We start from the raw sequence: 21,490 nt of genomic DNA on the forward strand, positions 1-21,490 counted from the left end.
GCCATTGATTTAAAATGCTCACTTCCATTTATTTGTTGATATTTTTATTCTCATTCATGTTTGTTATTAACAGAATAATGTGCATTTGATTTGATTGGGTGTGTGTTAAAAAATAAAAAAATTAAGCTGCAGTCAAATAGCGAGCTCACACTCCAAGTTTCTTTCCAGTTGCTGCCTCACTTCTGGTTGAAATTCCACCAGTAAAAGTGTAGCCATACCTAATTTTCCTTCTTTTCTGCCCTCCTTGCTCCTCACTTTCCCCAACACCCCCCCCCCGAAAGACTGTCACTTCTACCAGGGATGGAGGGGAAGAAATATAAAACCCCATTAATCATTTGCATATGTTAATTCCCTAAAATGTAGGCAAAGTGTATTCAGAACAACAGAGGGGGTGATTCTACCAGCTGTAACCCACATATAGGAATGTAAAGAAGAGGGGGGAAATTAAAATTATAGCACTGAGCACCAGTTAAAACAACAACATCAACAACCCACCTTATCTGATAACCAGCAGGCGGAATTATTTGCTGTAACAGACTCACATGGCTGTTTGGTGAGTGAGGACTCACGTCATGTAACTCACTTCTCTCATCAGACATCCCAGTATGTAATAGGCGAAAAGCTGCCTTGTTGCGTGCAAAATCCTCCTCTAGCTATTGGCTGCACTGCTGTGATGTCACTCAATGTTCACGGTAATTCTAAATGCTCCGGTGGGGAATGTTAGCAATCGAATGTTGAGACAGACAGAGCAAGTTAGGCAAACAGTGTCCTAGCTGAATTCTGAAGAAGGTCGATGGTGGAGTTATGGCCACGGGGAACCGAAACCTTGACCAAATATAAAACCAAAGGTGGGCAACAAGTTTAACTTGAGTAGCATATTTTAGCCCACAAAGGATGCTGTTCTTATCTCACGTGTCCTAACAACAACCCTGAGGGGTAGGTGAGGCTGAGAGTAGTTTTATCCAAGGCTCTGCCATGAGCAACGTAATGGAGGAAAGATTCGATTCAACGTCTCCCCAATCCAGGACCAGAACTCTCTCTGGCTGGCGTCTGATGGGTGGGTGAACTATAAAGTTTGACTCTGAGTTGTTAATTTACCCAAAGCCAACATGGGCGTACAGTATAAGTCTTCTGGAGAAGGTTGACTTGTTTGCTCGGGAATTTAATTGTCCCACACCTCCTTGGCAGACAACTACTTTCTGGGGAACGAACAGTGGCGTAGCGTGGGGGGTGCAGGGGGGCCCGGCTGCACCGGGCGCAACATCTGGGGGTTAGGGTTAGGGGGCGCAAATCCACGGGTTAGGGGGCGCAAATTACTTGCCTTGCCCCGGGTGCTGACAACCCATGCTACGCCACTGGGAACGAGCAAATCTGAAGTTGGGTAGAACCATTTTTTGGTATGGAACGGTTGCTGTGCTGGAGATGATGGTGGAGATTGAGTAATAAGGCTTGTTGGGCTTTCAGAAAACGGACTGGGCTGAGTTGCCATCATGCCATGAAACGTTCTGACTTCGCAGCCCCCACAACACACAGAGAGAGGATTCAAGCTCCAAAAGGGTGTTGCCCGCTTCACTTATGAGATTTCAAAGGCAGGCAGCGAAATTACGGTTTTGGCAATGAGCTTGATGGTTTAGTCGCATTCCGCCTCACACACCCCATTCGCAGGTTTGAAGCTAGATAAGTGTGGGGATCAGAGGCTGATTGTACAAAGTACAACGCTGGTAAACCTGGAACCAAAACAGCAAGGAGGGGAGGGTGCTCTTGTGCTAAAATCCTGCTTGTGGATCCCGCCCCACCCCAGGGGCATCTGATTGGCTGCTGTGAGAACAGGAAGCTGGAGGAGATCAGCCACTGGCGTGATCCAGCAGACTCTCCCTACATTCTTGTGGACATTTGAAGTGCAAAAATTTGCTCTCCAGTGCGGAAGAACCGTCAAAACCTTCTTCCCCATTTCTTGAATTACAAACCATAAATCCAGCAGGAAAGCACCACATATTGGGTGGTTAAAGTATGATGTTGTCAAATGCCCTACAATATCTTACGGGCCTCGTGAGATTGGTCCCTTCTGTGTCATGTTCAAGTAAGCCAATGTAAAGGAGGTCCGGAAGAGGGGGAAATGTGGGTTTAAACAGCCAAGGGGTTTTGGGGAGGAAGGGCGGGTGTTGGAATGAAACCTCACGCCAGCTAAAAAGATCGCGGAACGGATTCCCAAGGGAGCATAGTACATTCACAGGAGCCACGTAAGCTCAGTGGCGTGTGTGCTAAGAGGTTCCCGGGATGAATCCTGGCATCCCTCGCTGATCAGCAAAGGCTTCTCTCAAAAGCAACTAACTGTCGGTGGATAAGATAAGGCTAATGGGTCAGACTAAGGCAGCATCTTAAGTTTGTTTATCAACCGAAAGAAATAGGAGGAGAGGCTAGGCAAATTCATGAATGTGGCCTCCGTCGTGTTCCAGTTGGTGTCAAGTGTTAGCAATGGCCTAGAAGCAAAGGATTAGCACTTACTTGTTCAGGTCCCTCACTGGAGGCTTCTAAGTAGTTTGGATGGCTATCTGTCAGGGATTTTGAGCTGGGACTCCTGCGTTGCAGGGGGGTTGGACTAGATGACCCTTGGGGTCCCTACAGTTCTATGATTCAGTTAGAGCTACCATATAGGAAGGCTGGTCCTGAGGTTCTACTAAGGCAGGGGTGGCGAAAGGGGAGCCACTTCAGACATTGCAGGACTCCAACCCCCATAAGCCGCAGCCGGTGTGACCAATGGCCAGGGATGATGGGAGTTGTAGTCTAGCAAAATTTGAAGGGGCAAAAGCTTCTCAGCGTTAAAGAAATGACTTCTACTTTGAAGACCCATTGGCAGTACAGCCATCCTGGCTGGCAAACAACTGGTTCCACATCCGTAACCCAAAGCTGCGTTAGAGGCAGCAAGTTAAGATTTGAGGACGTGCCGCAAGCTAGCCTGGGGTGTCCCTTTCCCCAAAAGGCTTTCCATCATCTTTTTTTGCAACGTAAAAGTGTTTTTCTAGAAGGAGGGAAAGGCATTCTACGAAAGGTGAAGAGCCACTCGAGAACAAAGATGGCACACAGACACGGAAAGTAGACCCAAACGAGAACCAACGGGCAGCTGGTGGAACAAGACGGCGGGTCACTTCCAACCTACAACCAGAGGATAGCGGCACAGGAAAGGGGAAGCAAAGCAGATCTACCAAGAAAATAAAGAAAGCAGTATGCGCGGCTCATGTTTCCTAGGAGGCAAGATGGCCGCCTCATGGCCAAGGAAACAAGATGGCTGTCTCCTGAATGGCCAGAGAGGAGTAGCTGGAAAGAAGTGGGGAAGGGACATTTTGTAAACAAGCTCCCTGTCATCTCCTCCATCTCCCACAGGAGGTGCAGGGTGTGTGTCTTTGGTCTCTTTTCTTCCGGAGAGCAGGTGTGTTCCCTTTCCAGGTGCCTCACATCTTCTTCACCCGGGCTTCCAAGGCTTCCAGTTCCTTCATCACTTCCTTGGGCAGGTCCTCGTTCACTTGTTCCGTCAGGTACTGCCTCACTTCCCTCACTTCTTGTTCCCAGAATTCCTTGGGCAGTGAGAAAAGCTCCTGGTAGTTCACCTTGCTGAGGCCTGTCAGGTCTAAGGCGCCATCTTTGGGGATGTAGCCAATGGGCGTCTCCTTGGCGCTCTCCTCTCCGTCGACGCGGCGGAAGATCCAGTCGAGGACCCGGGAGTTCTCCCCAAAGCCCGGCCACAAGAAGTTCCCGGCCGCATCCTTCCGGAACCAGTTGACATGGAAGATCTTGGGAAGGCGGACTCCCTTACGGCCCTCCATGCTCAGCCAGTGCTCCAGATAGCGGCCAAAGTTGTAGCCGAAGAACGGGCGCATGGCGAAGGGGTCGTGCATGATGACCTTGCCTGGAACGATTTGGGGAGGGAGGGAAGCAGGGGTAGGATACCTTAAACAAGTGTGCATAAGCCTTAGGTTAAACTAAGCTTCGTAAAGCTGTCTCTGAAGTAAAACTTCCCTGTTTACTCCTTAGGGTACATATCTCGCTGCTCCTTCATAATAGAAGGCTACTGGTTTTATTATTGTTAATAATACAGTGGTACCTCAGGTTTCGAACATCTTCGTTGATGAATGATTTGGAACCCGAACGCCAAAAACCCGGAAATAAATGCTTCCGTTTTCGAACACGCCTCAGAAGCTGAACGGCTTCCGCTGAACTTTCTTTCAATTTTCTCCATTGAATTTGCAGGCCGCACTTTGCGCCTCGAATGTTTCGGAAGTCAAACGGTCTTCCGGAACGGATTACGTTCGAAAACCGAGATACCACTGTAATTGATGGCACTGAAAATGCTTGTTATATTTGATATGAAATGAACTCAATGAATTATTTGGATTGTCATACTGAAACCATCTGGCGCTCGAATATTGCTACATTTTTGTTGTGTTGTGAACCGCCCCAGGGTATATTTCTACGGAAAAGCGGTATGCAAGTTGAATATATGAATAAAAAAAGAATAAGTATCTCTCAGATCTGGAGCAATGTTCAAGCATAGGGGTCATCCATGTGCCCTGCTGATGTTGTGGACTACAACTCCCATCTGCATGGCCAATGGTCGGGGTGATGGGAGTTGTGATGCAGGAACATCTGGCAGATTGGCTCCACCTGTTCTGGGCTACCTGCTTGCTGTCTTTGCCTTGTACCTGGAACTCAGCCTGTGCTCTGACACCTCACCTTTCGGTTTAGACTCGGACCATGAGCTTATCATTGCCCCACTGCTGCCAGTCTGCCCGTCTCTGGCTCCACCAGTTACAAAGGTTTAAAGCAGCAGTTGGGAATATTCAGGCCTCTCTATCTGGCCCTCAGACTCTCCCTATAATAACCCTAATAATTTCTTTCTTATACCCTGCCCGTCTGGAATGGGTTGCCCCAGCTACTGTGAGCGGCTTCCAGCCAAAATGCAGAAAAAGTCACACATTGAAATCTTCCTGAAACAGGGCTGCCTTGAGATGTCCATCGAAAATTACATTGACATCTGACGGGAGGGCAGTTCCACAGGGAGGGCGCCACTACAAAGGTACACTTCTCAGTTGTTGCTCCTCTGGCCTTGCCAACTACTGGTACGCAGGCCCCAGAATCCTGCCTGGGTAGGAATGTCTCCCTTTTGCTGAAAAATTCTCCCCACCCTTCATTTAAACGTATAGTGGTACCTCGGGTTAAGTACTTAATTCGTTCCGGAGGTCTGTACTTAACCTGAAACTGTTCTTAACCTGAAGCACCACTTTAGCTAATGGGGCCTCCTGCTGCTGCTGCACCGCCAGAGCACGGTTTCTGTTCTCATCCTGAAGCAAAGTTCTTAACCCGAGGTACTATTTCTGGGTTAGCGGAGTCTGTAACCTGAAGCATATGTAACCTGAAGCGTATGTAACCCGAGGTACAGTGGTGCCCCGCAAGACGAATGCCTCGCAAGACGGAAAACTCGCTAGACGAAAGAGTTTTCCGTTTTGGAGGTGCTTCGCAAAACGAATCTCCTATGGGCTTGCTTCGCAAGACGAAAATGTCTTGCGAGTTCCTGCGGGTTTTTTTCCCTTCCCCCCCCTTTTTCTAAGCTGCTAAGCCGCTTATCAGCTGATCCGATAAGCCGATGAGCTGCTAAAAGCTGCTAAAAGCCGCTAATAGCGCTAATAGCGCTAATCCGCTAATCCGTCAATGGGCTTGCTTTGCAAGACGAAAAAACCGCTAGACGAAGAGAATCACAGAACGGATTCTTTTCGTCTTGCGAGGCACCACTGTACCACTATACCATGGCCTTGGTTCCATTACCCAAGGTGGGCAGGCAGGTCTTCCCTGGACTTTAGCCCTTGAGATGCAACCAGATCTAAATAGAAAACAGATCCACCAAGCCCCAGAGAGTCCTCACCTTTGTGTTCAGCGGCTGCGGTGGATTCCGATCTCATTGCGCTGCCCACGAAGACGCCGTGGCGCCAGTTGAAGGCTTCGTACACCAGGGGTACGCCTGTGGGGGGAAATCAGTTTAGTGGGTGGGGTCCCTCAGTGGGTGCCCACAGAGTCTGGGAGGAGGAGCGGGAGGCCAGGGAGCTTACCTGCAGGTCTCCTGCCCCCAAAGATGATGGCATCGATAGGGACCCCCTTGGGGGACTCCCAGTCCGGGTCCATGATAGGGCACTGGCGGGCTGGCGCGCAGAAGCGTGAGTTAGGGTGGGCAGCCGGCCCCGCGTCACCTTGGCAGGAAGAGAAGGGGAAAGTTCAGGTTACCGGGCCCTATGCGCTCCCCATTCCCCACTCCGTTCTGGGCGGCTACCCAGAATCCTTTGCAAACAAGCCGCCCATCCTTGCCTGGTTTCCACGGCTTGCCCTGCCAGGTGCTGATGGTCACTCCCGCGGGGATCATCTGGTCGATGCCCTCCCAGTAGACTCCCCCTTCGCTGGTCTCGGCCACGTTGGTGAAAATGGTGTTCCGCTGGATGGTGTGCATGGCGTTGGGGTTGGTTCTGGTGGACGTACCGGGCGCCACCCCAAAAAAGCCGTTCTCGGGGTTGATGGCCCGCAAGCAGCCTACGTGTGAGAGGGGAGAGGATAATGAGCCGCAGAAAATTCTGCTCCGGATCCCAGGGCCTCTTCCCACCAGCCTTTCCCGCGTGAGCCTCTATTTCCCCAGGCTTCCTTCTCTCCTTCACACGAGGAGCCGCTGTCTCTGCGCAAGCTTCACTCTTTCCACCCACCAAATCCGCCATTCCTGAAGGAGTGTCTCCACCCCCAATGTTCTGCCCGGACACTGAGGTCCAGTGCTGAGGGCCTTCTGGCGGTTCCCTCACTGCGAGAAGCCAAGTTACAGGGAACCAGGCAGAGGGCCTTCTTGGTGGTGGCGCCCGCCCTGTGGAACGCCCTCCCATCAGACGTCAAGGAAATAAACAACTATCTGACTTTTAGAAGACATCTGGAGGCAGATGTTTAGGGAAGCTTTTAATGTTTAATAGACTATTGTATTTTAATATTCTGTTGGAAGCCGCCTAGAGAGGCTGGGGAAACCCAGCCAGATGGGTGGGGTATAAATAATAAAAAAATTATTGTTATTATTATTATTATTCCCCTTTGAGCCATCTTAAGACTGGGGAGGTCGGGTGATCTGACCTCTCCATCTGCAGACAGGATGAGCAACGGACTACCTGGGAAATTAGGGGTGGTGGTACCTCAGTCCTGGGGGCCAAATACAGACCCACTAGGCTTTCTGCCTGGCCCTCTTTAGGCCACACCCTCTCTCAGCAGGCCACACCTCTTACCAGCTGGCTCTGCCCTCAGAGCGGTTTAACTGTCCTGACAGGGAACTCTAGGCATTGTAGCTTTGTGATATTGGCCTCCTACTGCCTCTCAGCACCCTTAGCAAAACGACAGTTCCCATAATTCTTTGGGGTGAAGCCATGATGGTTTGAACTATTAATGCCAAGGCCCACAACCTGGAGTTAGTACCTTTTCTGTGTACTTTTCCAACCTGAGGGGCCACATTCTCCTCTGAGCAACTGCCCAAGGGCCACCTGCCCGTGGTGGGCGGGGCCAGGGGCAAAAGTAGGCGGAGCACCAGGTGTAAATATCACCTTGGAAGCCAGAGGTGTTGTCAGTCGGCCTGAGAAGATGTGTGTATGCCCTGGGGATAGTTCCAAGGGCCACATAGTGATGCCTGAAGGGCCACATTCTCACCCTTTATTTTTTCCATTTTTATCCCGCTCTTCAAGGAGCTCGGAAGAGGGTATATCAGCTCCCAGTCCCCTAACTTTTATCCATACAACAGCCCTATGTGGTAGGGTTAGTCACAGAGAGAGGGAGAGAGTGAAACTGGACAAAGGTCATTCAGTGATCTTTGCAGGCGAGCAGAGATTTGAACGCAGGTCCCCTCATTCCGGCACGCTAACCACTGCACCGTACTGCCTCTCGTGACACAGCAAGCATGCTGAGCCCTGCTCCTCTCATTCCCTTCATGCCCCGGATCCAAACCCACCGTCACTGTCGAACTTCATCCACGCAATGTCGTCCCCCACGCACTCCACCCTCCAGCCAGGAAGTGTGGGGTTCATCATGGCCAAGTTGGTCTTTCCGCAGGCACTGGGAAAGGCTGCGGCCACGTACTTCTTCTTCCCCTCTGGGTTTGTGAGTCCCAGGATCTGGAAGGGGGAAATCAGCAACACGTAAATGCCTCAGGAGACGCACAGGGAGAGGAAGGTGATGCGCAGACGCCCAAACACCAGAGACCCACGCGCTGGCAACGGAACCGAAATTTTAGACGAGTTTCTTGTTTTAAGAAATCTAAGCCAACTTTAGGATACATGCAATCAGATATTTGCAGTGAAGGCTGTTTGCGTCATAAAGTCTAGTGTGGTTTAAACTTTAATGAGACATTTCCATGTGCTCTTTCCTAATTTTCTGGTCAGGAAATTCAACAGATGATTCTTTTATAGCACAGAGAGGCAGCAGGGGGTAGATCGCCATCTGTTGAATTTCTGCCTGTCACACAATGTCTAAACACAGAGAAGCCTTCCTCCCCCCCCCCTTTTTTTAAGGAAGGAACTTTGGTTTCGCAATGAAACATAAAAGTACCAGAATGCATTGTAGTAAATGCCAACCCAAAGCCATTATTTTAGACTAGCCTTCCCCCATCCTGGTTGAGGCTTTTGGAAACTGTAGTCCAAAGGATCTGGAGAGCGCCAGGTCAGGGGAAGCCGTTTGTCTAAACACCTACCGAGTCTTGGATCAGAGGGTTATCCGAAGCAACTCTTTAAAGTGGCTCAAGCAATGGATTGTTAGGGCCATTTTTAAAATAATGAAACCTTCACTCAACGCACAAAGGTAAACTGCTCTTCTGGAGAGCTAATGGCGTTCCCCAAATTACCCACGATGCTTTGGAGGCCGTTTCAGCCATGAACATTTATTTTGCAGCGAAAATCCTTTCCCACAAGGCTTTGTACTTACACACCCGCCGCCGTGGGTCCCCTTGACTGCCCTTCCACCTGGGCCAATGCCCTCTGGGTCCTGACGAAAGACCTAAAAAATTCACCTCCGCCCCCCCCTTCCCTTCCATGCGTCAGACCCATCCTCGCACATTTGGGATTTCAGCAGTCCTCTGCCACTCATTAACCAATTAATATTTGCTCGTTAAATATCCCCCTGAGGCAATGTAAACACCCCGTTGTCCTTTGGCCTTGCTCTCAAGCCCCACATCCCTTCCCCAGTCCTGGCTATCAAGCCCCGGCCGAACCCAAACTGAATAATATCCCAGGCTCCCAGAACCCTTTGCAGGAAGTCCATTGCGCCGCTGCCACCCAGCATGCGAGACTGAACCTGCAAAGTCAGGACCGGCCCCGAGGCTCCGTAAAGAGGAGTCAAGAGTGCCTCTGAGCATGTACAGACTATAAAACTGTGGAGGGAATTTAGCCACTGACCCCTGTTCCCTTCACCCTACCCCACGAGGCCTGCCTCTTCACAAACTATATTCACAAGCCATCCCTCTCACCAGCATATGTTCTGCCAGCCAGCCCTCGTCTTTGGCAATGCAAGAGGCGATGCGCAAGGCGAAACATTTCTTTCCCAGGAGGGAGTTGCCCCCGTAGCCGCTGCCGAAGGAGACGATTTCTCGGCGTTCTGGGACATGCGCTATGAGGGTTTTCTCGGGGTTACACGGCCAGTTGTTCACCAATTCATCTGCATTTGGAGGAGATAAACAGAGGTTGACAATCTTATGGAAGAATTCCTCACCAGCCTCTGAACAACAGGACTTGGAGGGTATCCCAGCAGCTGTACTGGGGAGGGGAGTTACTGGTTTGTTTTGTTCCGGTTTTATTATGCATTTTGTGGTTTTATCTTGCGGTTTAACGCCGTGAACCGCCCTGAAATCTATGGATAAAGGACGCTATATAAATTTAATACTAATAATAATACTGTAGGAAACTAAGGCTGCATTCACACCCTACATTTAAAGCATTACTATATCCCTTTAATTCTTAAGGAAATCAGCCCTGAGTGCTGATTTTGAATGGATGCTTTTGAATTATAGTGCTGGAGGAGACTCTTGAGAGTCCCATGGACTGCAAGAAGATCAAACCTCTCCATTCTGAAGGAAATCAGCCCTGAGTGCTCACTGGAAGGACAGATCCTGAAGCTGAGGCTCCAAGACTTTGGCCACCTCATGAGAAGAGAAGACTCCCTGGAAAAGACCCTGATGTTGGGAAAGATGGAGGGCACAAGGAGAAGGGGACGACAGAGGATGAGATGGTGGGACAGTGTTCTCGAAGCTACCAGCATGAGTTTGACCCAACTGCGGGAGGCAGTAGAAGACAGGAGGGCCTGGCGTGCTCTGGTCTAGGGGGTCACAAAGAGTCGGACACAACTAAACAACAACAACATATCCCTTTAAACAGCCATGGCTTCACCCGGAAAATCCTGGGAGCTGTAGTTTGTCATGGTGCTCTCAGATCAGCCTTCTTCAAATAGTTCTGGATCACAACTCCCACCATCCCTGATCATTGACTAAGGACGGTGGGAGTTGTAGTCTGACAAGGCCTGGGGACGCAAGGTTTGAAGAACACAGTCTTGGGGGACCCCTTCACAGAGCTACAATTCCCAGAGCTCCCTGTCAAGAGGATTTGATTGTTAAACCACTCTAGGAACTGTATCCTTGAGAGGGGAATGTGTGTCTCCGAAAGACTCTTAACAAACTACATCTCCCAGAATTCCTTCGGGGGAGAGCCATGACAGTTCAAAGCGGTATCACAGAGCTTTAAAATGTCTGTTGCGAATGTGACCACGCTAAAGCTCTGACTCTTTAAGGATCTTTGTTAGAGCTAAACAAGGATCTCAAAAGAGAAGATAGACAAGGACTGGAAGGTGTTTAAAGGATACTTGCATAACCATATTGAAAAATCAGAACTCCTATTAGAATAAACAAGTTCTGTTATAAATACTGAAATACTAAATAAGATGGATAACAATGTGTAACAGAAAAAGTAGAAAATTGGTTTAAAAGTGTGTGAAAGAAAGTAATAGAAGTGGAAAGAAATTGCAATTGAGTAGATTGGAAGTCTAACACAAGAGTGGGGTGAGGGATGGTGGTGGGAAAAGGAAGTATCTGTGGGATTGAGTGTGGATATGTATGAATATTTTTAAGGATTGTATGACATGCATGTTTGTATATTTGTAACATGTATGTATTAATGTTGAATTATTTTAATATTAATAAAAATATTTAAATTAAAAAGAAAATGTGTATCCAAACTGGCCTTTCCCCACACTATCTCTCTCTGCTACTAATGATTTAAGCAGAAGGAAGTCTTTGGCAGAGTTTTTGCACTTCCAGAGGATCTACCTGTATTTTTTGCTCTATAAGACGCACCAGACCATAAGACGCACCTAGTTTTTGGAGGAGGAAAACAAGAAAAAAAAATATTCTGAATCTCAGAAGCCAGAACAGCAAGAGGGATCGCTGCGCAGTGAAAGCAGCGATCCCCCTTGCTGTTCTGGCTTCGGGGATAGCTGCGCAGCCTGCATTCGCTCCATAAGACGCACAGACATTTCCCCTTACTTTTTAGGAGGGAAAAAGTGAGCCTTATAGAGCAAAAAATACGGTATTCTGCAGGGCTGTCAGCGTAAGGACCCTGTCCCTAATTCCCGCGTGGCAGGGGGTTAGACCACATGACTGGTCCCTCCCAACTCTACAATCCCATGATTTTAATTCCGCTAGCAGCCATTGCAAAACTGACCAAGGCTCAGTGGGGGGAAGCAAGTGGCTGCTTCGAAACCCGAGCCTCGTCCCTAACCATTGGGGGGGGTCCCGAGAGGGGTGCCGCCCCCCACTTCCGAAACCCCAAAGAGGACCCTCTCACCTTCCAGGGGTAAAGGTCGCCCCACCGAATGCAAGCACTTGACAAACTCCCCGTCGCCGAGTGTGCGGAGAGCAGCCGTCCCCATCCGGGTCATGATCCGCATGCTGGCGACCACGTAGGCCGAGTCCGTGAGCTGGATGCCGATCTTGGAGAGGGGCGAGCCGATGGGCCCCATGCTGTAGGGGATGACGTACATGGTGCGGCCTGCGGGAGAGGAGGCACAAAGGAGTCGCAGGCGGCAAGGTTATCGATTGCCAAAAATTGGGAAAACAGCAGCGTCCCAACTAAAACAGGCTGTTTTCCTAAAATGATGGAATACTTCCATATTGCTGAGCTAACAGGGAGGATAAGAGGAGACATGGTACAAAAAGTGAATAAGGAGTGGACTATGCTGTGGGTTAAACCACAGAGCCTAAGGCTTCCCAATCAGAAGGTCGGCGGTTCGAATCCCCGCAACGGGGTGAGCTCCCGTTGCTCGGTCCCTGCTCCTGCCAACCTAGCAGTTCAAAAGCACGTCAAAGTGCAAGTAGATAAACAGGTACCGCTCCGGCAGGAAGGTAAACGGTGTTTCCATGTGCTGCTCTAGTTTGCCAGAAGTGGCTTAGTCATGCCGGCCACATGACCCGGAAGCTGTACGCCGCCTCCCTCGGCCAATAAAGAGAGATGACTGCTGCAATCCCAGAGTTGGCCACGACTGGACCTAATGGTCAGGGGTCCCTTTACCTTTTTATCTTTAAGGAATACATCAAAATTTATGTGGAAAAAGTAGAATTTCTGACCGATACGGAGTGGATCCAGAAAATGATTAGAGTGAAAGGAGAGTAAAGTTAAGATAAGAGATTAAAGAAATAATGAAATGCGTTTAAGCTAGTTGGGAAAATAAAGTAGCGGAACAAGAACGGCTGGAAGTCAAGTCACTTGGTGGGTGTCCGTATGGGGCAGGTGTGCAGGTATGTTGATATGTATAGTATAGGTAGGCATTACATAGAGTAGTGTAGGTATGTTTTGTGTTATGAAAATTAGGTAGTGTATTGTGTAAATGTATATGCATGTGTTTTATATGTTAATAAAATAAAATAAAATATAAAAACAAAAAAACCCAAAGGAGTCATAGGAGGGGAAGGCGCAGGCAGGGACTCAAACAGAGGCGGGGGCACGGCTCAAGGAAGAGCCATTGGGTCGCTGAAGGACGGTTTCGTGGGTGGAGCAAAAGGACAGGCCTATGGACGGCTAGAGAAAAAATAAACTAGGTCCAGGAGGAATTTAGCCCCATTGCTCCGCCCAGACACTGAGGTCCAGCTCCGAGGTCCTTCTGGGAGTTCCCTCATTGCGAGAAGTGAGGTTACAGGGAACCAGGCACAGGGCCTTCTCAGTGGTGGCGCCCGCCCTCCCAGCAGATGTCAAGGAGATAAAGAATGACACAACATTTAGAAGACACCTTTAATGTTTGATGTTTTATTGTGTTTTTATATCTGTTGGGAGCCTCCCAGAGTGGCTGGAGCAACCCTGTCAGATGGGAATTATTATTATTATTATTATTATTCTGCTAATTTTGCCCAACCCTCCTCGGAAAGCCTCCCTGACCTATCCACTGTCTATTCTCTCTTTACCTTTCATGCAGCCAGGAAAACGCTCATCCACTGCTCCCTTGAATGTTTGGGGGTTCATCCAGTTGCCCAGCTGCCCTTTGACCCCCGGCGCAGGAATGGGCACTGTGTCCCTCTGGTTTTCCGTCACAATGACCGTACGACTCTCCACTCGTGCGACATCCTTGGGGTCGGTCTTGGCTAGCCAACTACGTGGGAAGACAGAGGGGGAAAGCGAGGTTCGTTCTGTCCCCCCAAAACCTGTGTGTGGCGTAGCCGACCAATGACAGGATTGTGGCTGCAGTGCCCACATCCCCCGGCCAGTAGCTCCGCAGAGCCACCTCCCAGGATGCTCTGCAGGACATGCGCTGGCCATGCGCTTCTGGGGGCAGCCACCTCCCGCCCTCCAATGCGCTCACCAGTTCTCGTATTTCCCCAGTGGCTTGATGACGCCTTCGGACTCCAGGTAGTTCAAGATTTTGACGTTCTCCTTCTCAGTGCCGTCGCAGATGTGGATGCTGTCCGGCTGGCAGAGTCGCACCCCGTGGTCCACAAACTCCTTCACCCGGCTCGAAAGTTTGCCCAGGTCCCCGTGGAGCACCCGTGGGGCATGCGCCCAGCGCACTGGGGCTACAGACCAACATCTGAGAGAGGAGGCTCCAAGGCTGAAAGAAACCACACGCACACAAACACAGAGAGAGAGAGAGAGAGAGAGAGAGATCAAGCATGGAGCCACATGAGCAGAAGAAAATAAAAAGGAGTGGAGCTGGAGGAAACATAGATGGGCATCTCAATTTTCCCAGAACTCTTGTTTTGCCCAGGCCTCTCCCGAGTCCTTATCAGAGCATTTAAATCGTGCAGAAATAGGCAGAGAGATTCCCCCCGGGGCACCCACAACCTTCCAAAGTGTGCAAATTGTACGCAAGCTTGGGCAGGCAAAAACCGGTGCATGCGCGACCCGTGAGCATGTGTGCCGGAGTTTATGCACAAAGCCAGACGCCTGCGTTCCCCAGAAACTTTAGATGCCGCTGCACAACAGCGCGGGCGCATTTCCGCGCAAGAGGCCCAGGCGTCTTCCTCGTCGTTTTCAAATCTATAAACAACACATTGGGAATGCACAGGTGGTGTGCGCTTATCTCTACGCGGCTCACGTTTATATGCAACATCCCCCCAAAAGTCAGCGTTCCCCCCCCCAAAAAAGCTAGCTCCACCTCAAGGTTGAAACCAAACGTGTTAGACAGGCTGGAACCACACGAGAAAAATGAGGACGTGGAACGAAACAGCTCCATCACCAAAATGAGCGATAATGGGAGTCTAACTTAAATTGCCTTTTGGGAATGGAGAAAAGGTATAGCATAAATGCTGGCAGATTTCCCCACAATGCACAACAGCACCTGGGGCAGCAAGAAACACTGAGATGAATACTTGTGATGGGTGAAAATCTGAAGGTACCGTATTTTTTGCTCTGTAAGACTCACTTTTCCCCTCCTAAAAAGTAAGGGGAAATGTGTGTGCGTCTTATGGAGCGAATGCAGGCTGCACAGCTATCCCAGAAGCCAGAACAGCAAGAGGGATTGCTGCTTTCACTGCGCAGCAATCCCTCTTGCTGTTCTGGCTTCTGAGATTCAGAATATTTTTTTTCTTGTTTTCCTCCTCCAAAAACTAGGTGCGTCTTGTGATCTGGGGCGTCTTCTAGAGCGAAAAATACGGTACCTTTCCCTGAGTCAGACCATCGATCCACCTTGCTCCTTATCGTTTACACCGGACAAAAGTGGCTTTCCAGAATTCCAGGCAGGGCTAGAAACTCAGATACATAAACTAGGCAGTGAATGGATCCTTGAATCAGGATTACAGTCGCCAAAACCAAAGATCCATTTGCCATTTTGGGGCTGGACGGCTCTGAAGTCGTATTTCCCAGCATGGCTTTTTGGTTCCCGAAATTCATTGTGATTGTGCAGATAAAACATCACAGCTATAATTCGACAGGATGTGTTGCTGGTGCGAGAAAACAAGGCATATCCAAGGGACCCCAGGCACGGGGGGAGAAGTCTGGCAGCATCCTGGCACCTGGGCATATTCACTCGGCCAGAAGTGGCCAGTAGCCGGGTGCAAAATGTGGCTGGCGAATTTTGAACGCTGGTTTTGGGCAGGGAGTCTTACCTGGAAGGATAGAACCTGGGGTTTTCTGGACGCTCGACCAACGAGCTACGGCCTGTCCCCTATGCGCAAAGCAGCAGGTTGCGGACGGGAGAGGGTGGCACACATGCCGCCTTGCTGGCAAGCTCCCCGCTCAAAGCGTATTTTCTTTTTAAAAATAAAATATGGCGTTTGCAAGTTATCAGGAGGTTTGCTCAAGGGTGAAATAACAAGGAAGTGCCCCAAGGCCTTTGTCGCCAAGGCAAGCAGGCAAATCCCATTGGCAAAGCCCAGCTCCGTGCCTAACATGCATGCACCATGCGCCACAAAACTCCCTGTGCACGCTCGTGAACTTGCGTGCATGCGACCAGGGTGACTCTCCTTTCCTCAGAGGTTTTTAAGCAGAGGTTGGGCGGCCATTTGCCACGGCTGCTTTTGTCGAGCGGGTTGGACTAGATAACCCCTGGGTCCCTTCCACCCATAGCTGTACACTTTTCCCTTTTCTTGCGAGGAATCCTATTCGGAATAAGGGAATTTCCCTTTTAGAAAAAGGGAAACGTTGACAGCTGTGCTTCCACCTCTCAGATTCTAGGACAGGCTTCCTCAACCTTCGGCCCTCCAGGTGTTTGGAGACTACAATTCCCATCATCCCTGACCACTGGTCCTGCTAGCTAGGGATCATGGGAGTTGTAGTCCAAAAAAAACATCTGAAGGGCTGATGTTGAGGACGCCTGTCCTAGGACAATATCGACGGCTGTGGATCTGTGGACCCTAGACTGTTTGTGAGCATGTACGCACCTCGCTGACCCTTGCACGGGAGATCTGGGGAAAGGGTTTGCTTCTCCCACCCCTGGGATTGGCAGAGGACCCACGGCAGGAGCACAGGAGCCTTGGCTGGGCTCCAGGCGGCAGGGCAAAGGGCAAAGGGCCAGGCCACACGGTGGCGTGGACTTTCAACCGAGCCAAGGCTCCCGGCGGAGCGGGGGGGGGGGAACGTCCCGGACATGCCCCCAGGGCGCCGGGTCGGAGGCCTGCCTGCGTGCGGGAACATGTTGTTCCCAGATAGAGGCGCAGGCCCTCCCCGCCTTGCCCCACAGCTCCTATGTGGCATCTCCCCACTGCCACGGGGAGTTGTCTTAATTAAAAAAGAAAGGGGGGGAAGGCAAGCCTAGATCAGATCACAAAAAGTGTGCCACTTTGTCTGCAACTTTGCACGGGGCGGGGGAGAAATTAAGGAGACAGGATCCTGCTTCGATCAACCAACAACCTCAGAGGAGAACTCCGGCCCCTACCAGGGGATTGAACCCGGGACCTTGTGCCCTACCTGTGAGCTACAGCAATTCCTCTCCCCCACTGATTTCCTCCCCAGCCGCTTTGACTCTGACGCTGCGGAGACCAACAGAGTCGTTCTGATTCAATCGGAGAGGGTTCACCTTTTGCACCTTTCCACCTACCTAACTGCTCGACCTCCGACAGGACACTTTTAAAACAACAACAAACCACCGGCCTCAGTTTTCCATCTGTAAAATGGGAACGCTTGATGTGTGTGGCGGGGAAGAAGGGCTGTCTTGCAGACAGGCTACAGGATGTCGCAATGGATTGTTCCTGCAGAACACTCCATTCATTGTTTTGTTTCATTTAAAAAAGTGGATGCACACCACAAGAATCCTGTGATGTCAGTTTCCTCTTCCCTCCCGTAACTTTTTCCTTGTGTGTCATGTTTTCCCCCCCTTTAGGGAAGGGGTTAAATGATAAGCCTGTGGGTAGGGACTGTCTTGTTTTGATTGTATGTAAGCCACCCTGAAGAGCAGGGTACAAACACTCTAAATAAACCAACTATGACTGAATATTGCTCCCATTTTACAGGTAAAGGAACTGAGGCACGGAGCAAGAGAGAGAGAATGTGACTGACCCAAGGCCACAAAATGACTCTGTGGCAGAGATGGGACTGGAAGCCGTGCGTGCGACATCCCCACGTTTTAAAATGTGCGTATTTGCTTTACGGTCACCCCCAAGCTGTCGCCGCTGCTCCCATTTTACAGAGCGGCCCTGTTTGTGTGTTTTGTTTGTGTGTCCAAAGGCTAAAGAAGGTAGCCAAGGTGAGGTAATCTGGAGCCAGGAGATTGACAGCCATAAAACGGGATGAGTTCAAGCTGGAGGCTTGCATGGAGAGGATGGGACCCAGTGCTGCAACTGGAGATTGCAGCGTGCGTGTTTGTTTGCAGGGAGAGAGATCTTCCTGCAACTCTTTAGGACCCGGATTAGTGTCCCAGCCTTGGTTTATCTGGAGGAGGGCAATCGAAGAGGAAATATTAAGAGCTGTTAAAACAAAGCGGAGGTGATTGGGCTCAGGCGGGTTGCTGTTTCCTCTTATGGGTAAAAGGTTGTAGTGGAAGGGGGGGAGGGTGTTTGTGGGTGACGTGGAGAGCGAGAAGCAGGAGGCCGAGGCGGAGGAGAGCCTAACAAACAAGGGTGGCGTTGCCAGAGCACAAGGACCCATCTGTGTCCCCTGGGTGCAAACACTCTGCCTGCAGAGGAAGCAGGGCACCCAAAATTTAGAAGCTCCTTTGCACAATTGGGGTGGGTACAGTTTTAGAGTTTTAACCTCAGAAGGGGGTCCACATTTGCATCTTAGACAGGGGCACAGACAAGGAAGGGAGGCAGACAGAATAAAGGGAGGGGGGCATCTCTAAAGGAGATACAGGCAGGAGCATCAAATCTCAAGAAATGGAAGGGAGGGGGGGGTGAGCTAGTCCAACCCCCTTGCGATATTCAGCTATGTGTCAGGAAGGAATACATGAGCACAGTTAAGAAGGGACAGGAGGCCTCCCTTGGTGGAAGCAAACAGCTCCCAACGTCTTATACCCATTTCACAGAACGTGCAAACTGAGGCTGGACTTCTCTTCACCCCCAGGGAGACAGTCCCGTTCTTACTCCAGTCACATGAAGTAAGAGGAGCTTTTTTTTCTGAATGGCATCACGTTATTCTAAAAAATCACATGCAGATTATTATGGAATAAAAACACACCAGGGAGGAGGGGCATGCTTGTTTGCTTTTTGCAAGGGTATTTGTCTCCCCATATTCTGCCCGCCCGCCTGCCCCCCACTTAAGCGAACCCCTCTCCTCCAGGACCACCCCAAAGAAGAGTGGGGTGCAAAGCAATCGCTATGGGGTGGGCGGAAGGCTGAGACCTCCAACACCCTTGAACTCCATGAGATCTGCCGAAAAGATTGAAGCAGGAGTTGGGGGGCCAAGGATGGGATGGGGGGTGGAAAGAGAGAGGGGGGCAGAGGCTTGGAGAGGCGAGATCGCGGAGGCTGGAGGCTGGGGAAGAAAGAGGAAGGGGGTTCAGCGTTGCATTGAAACGGGGGTGGGGGGTCAGGGAGAGTCAGAAGTGGGGTGCAGACAGAGGGAGTCGAGGGGGCCACGGCGGGCGTGTGCTCACCCCAGGATCCGCGTGTAAGGCGCCGGCATCGCGTCCCCCCTTCCCGCAGCCCCCTCGCAGCGCAGGATGGACCCAGGCGTCCGGGCGCCCGATTTAAAGAGGAAGGGGGAGGAGACCCACGTCCTGGCCCGCCCCATAGGCTGCTGGGGGACGGGCCCCCCTCCAGCCCCGCTCCTCCTCCTCCTCCGTCCTCCTCTCCACGTTGCCGCCGCCTGCAAACGGGCATGATGTAAGAGGCGCCCGCAATTGCCAGGAAGGGCCGCGGAGGGAGAGGCAGCGCTTGACTCCAAGCCCTGCCACTGGGAGTCAGGCACGAAGGGGTTAAGAGCGCAGAGGAAGCTGCCGGGCCAGGCGCGACTAGGTCACGCCCCCTCCAAAAAAAAAGGAAAATCAGGGCTTTCTGTTTTATTTTTGCAGTCTGCCCTCTGAGATCATCACCGACTTGGAAGGGAGCCGAGGGTCATCTAGTCCAACCGCGTCAAATTCTGCCCAACAGCTGTCCCTGCCTGGGCTCGAACCACCAACCTTCTGGTTAATAGCCAGGCACACTGACCCAATGGGCCACAGAGGTCTGAACTTTGCTCCGGGCTCAGATCGTGAACAAGGCGTTTTTGTGTCTCTAGACCTGGGTTTCCTGAATTCGGGTCTCCGGTTGTTTTTGGACTGCAATTCCCATCACCCTGACCACCGATCTTGCTAGTTGGGGATGATGGGAGTTGTAGTCCGAAAAGAGCAGGAAACCCAAGGTTGGGGAAACCTGCTCTGGACTAATAACTTTATTGTTGTTGTTTAGTCGTTTAGTTGTGTCGGACTCTTCGTGACCCCCTGGACCAGAGCACACCAGGCACTCCTGTCTTCCACTGCCTCCCGCAGTTTGGTCAAACTCATGCTGGTAGCTTCGAGAACACTGTCCAACCATCTCGTCCTCTGTCATCCCCTTCTCCTTGTGCCCTCCATCTTTCCCAACATCAGGGTCTTTTCCAGGCAGTCTTCTCTTCTCATGAGGTGGCCAAAGTCTTGGAGCCTCAGCTTCAGGATCTGTCCTTCCAGTGAGCACTCAGGGCTGGTTTCCTTCAGAATGGAAAAGTTTGATCTTCTTGCAGTCCATGGGACTCTCAAGAGTCTCCTCCAGCACCAGAATTCAAAAGCATAAATTCTTCAGCGATCAGCCTCCTTTATGGTCCAGCTCTCACTTCCATACATCACTACTGGGAAAACCATGGCTTTAACTATAGGGACCTTTGTTGGCAAGGTGACGTCTCTGCTTTTTAAGATGCTGTTTAGGTTTGTCATTGCTTTTCTTCCAAGAAGCAGGCGTCTTTTAATTTCGTGGCTGCTGTCACCATCTGCGGTGATCATGGAGCCCAAGAAAGTAAAATCTCTCACTGCCTCCATTTCTTCCCCTTCTATTCGCCAGGAGGTGATGGGCCCAGTGGCCATGATCTTCGTTTTTTTGATGTTGAGCTTCAGACCATATTTTGCGCTCTCCTCTTTCATCCTCATTAAAAGGTCCTTTAATTCCTCCTCACTTTCTGCCATCAAGGTTGTGTCATCTGCATATCTTAGGTTGTTGATATTTCTTCCGGCAATCTTAATTCCAGCTTGGGATTCATCCAGCCCAGCCTTTTGCATGATGAATTCTGCATGTAAGTTAAATAAGCAGGGAGACAATATACAGCCTTGCCGTACTCCTTTCCCAGTTTTGAACCAATCAGTTGTTCCACTTAGGAACATTTAAACTCATTTCTGTAACTTCAGGGTTTGGCCTAGATGACCCTTCCAACTCTACAATTCTATGATGCTAAGTTTTGCTGCCTGGGTTTTCTTGCTGCTGTATAGAGCAGCACAGGAATCTGACCTTTGAGAACTTTGTAAGTAAAACCATCTTGACCGTACCACAGGTGTGGTATCTTTCAGTACAGAAGAACAGAGGAACTTTGGAAGAGCTTGGAAGGGGCTGTTTTAAAGGTCTAGGAGCCATGTTCCCACACTTTGCTGCGGGTTTTGTGATTTTAAATCTCTGCTGGGGCTATTGCACCAAAGAGTCCTCGCCCCAAACCTAGATTTATATCTCCACCAGGGAGGCACTGAGAATATTAATTCATCAGTGGACAGCAGTCTTTAAATTGGAAATGGTGATTTGTGGGATGAAGGTAAAACCAAATGCACCACCGAGAGAAGCACCAGGATGATAGATTTAATCTATGTACTATGTATCTGGCCCACTTGAAGTTCCCTCTCTAGGGAAAAATAAGTACATACAGTGGTGCCTCGCAAGAGAAAATTAATTCGTTCCACAAGTTTTTTCTTCTTGCGAGTTTTTCGTCTTGCGAAGCACAGTTTCCCATAGGAATGCATTGAAAATCAATCAATGCGTTCCTATGGAGACCGTCCGGGGACAGAAGGGAAGGCGCGCGCCTTCCCCTCTGTCCCCGGAGAT

General features: G+C 50.4%; 1 protein-coding gene across 2 annotated transcripts; it reads right to left on the reverse strand.

The window, feature by feature from the left end:
* Positions 1–27: 27 nt before the first annotated feature.
* PCK2 (phosphoenolpyruvate carboxykinase 2, mitochondrial) lies at positions 28–19,352 on the reverse strand. 2 transcript variants are annotated; one of them, XM_083472625.1, is made up of 11 exons: positions 19,051–19,352; positions 13,888–14,133; positions 13,493–13,677; positions 11,883–12,086; positions 9,518–9,705; positions 8,009–8,171; positions 6,352–6,570; positions 6,099–6,236; positions 5,915–6,010; positions 1,357–3,904; positions 28–1,199 (listed from the first exon to the last, which is right to left on the reverse strand). In XM_083472625.1, the coding sequence occupies exons 1-10, from the start codon at positions 19,185–19,187 to the stop codon at positions 3,450–3,452; spliced, it is 2,031 nt and encodes a 676-aa protein (XP_083328751.1). In that variant the 5' UTR covers positions 19,188–19,352; the 3' UTR covers positions 28–1,199; positions 1,357–3,449. The 2 variants fall into 2 exon arrangements, with proteins under 2 accessions (XP_083328751.1, XP_083328752.1); XM_083472626.1 differs by lacking the exon at positions 28–1,199 and having other exon boundaries at positions 2,367–3,904; positions 19,051–19,197.
* Between the last annotated feature and the right edge of the window lie 2,138 nt (positions 19,353–21,490).

This window comes from Podarcis liolepis (assembly GCF_965112155.1).
Source record: "Podarcis liolepis genome assembly, chromosome: 13".
In the NCBI taxonomy this organism is placed as follows: domain Eukaryota; kingdom Metazoa; phylum Chordata; class Lepidosauria; order Squamata; family Lacertidae; genus Podarcis; species Podarcis liolepis.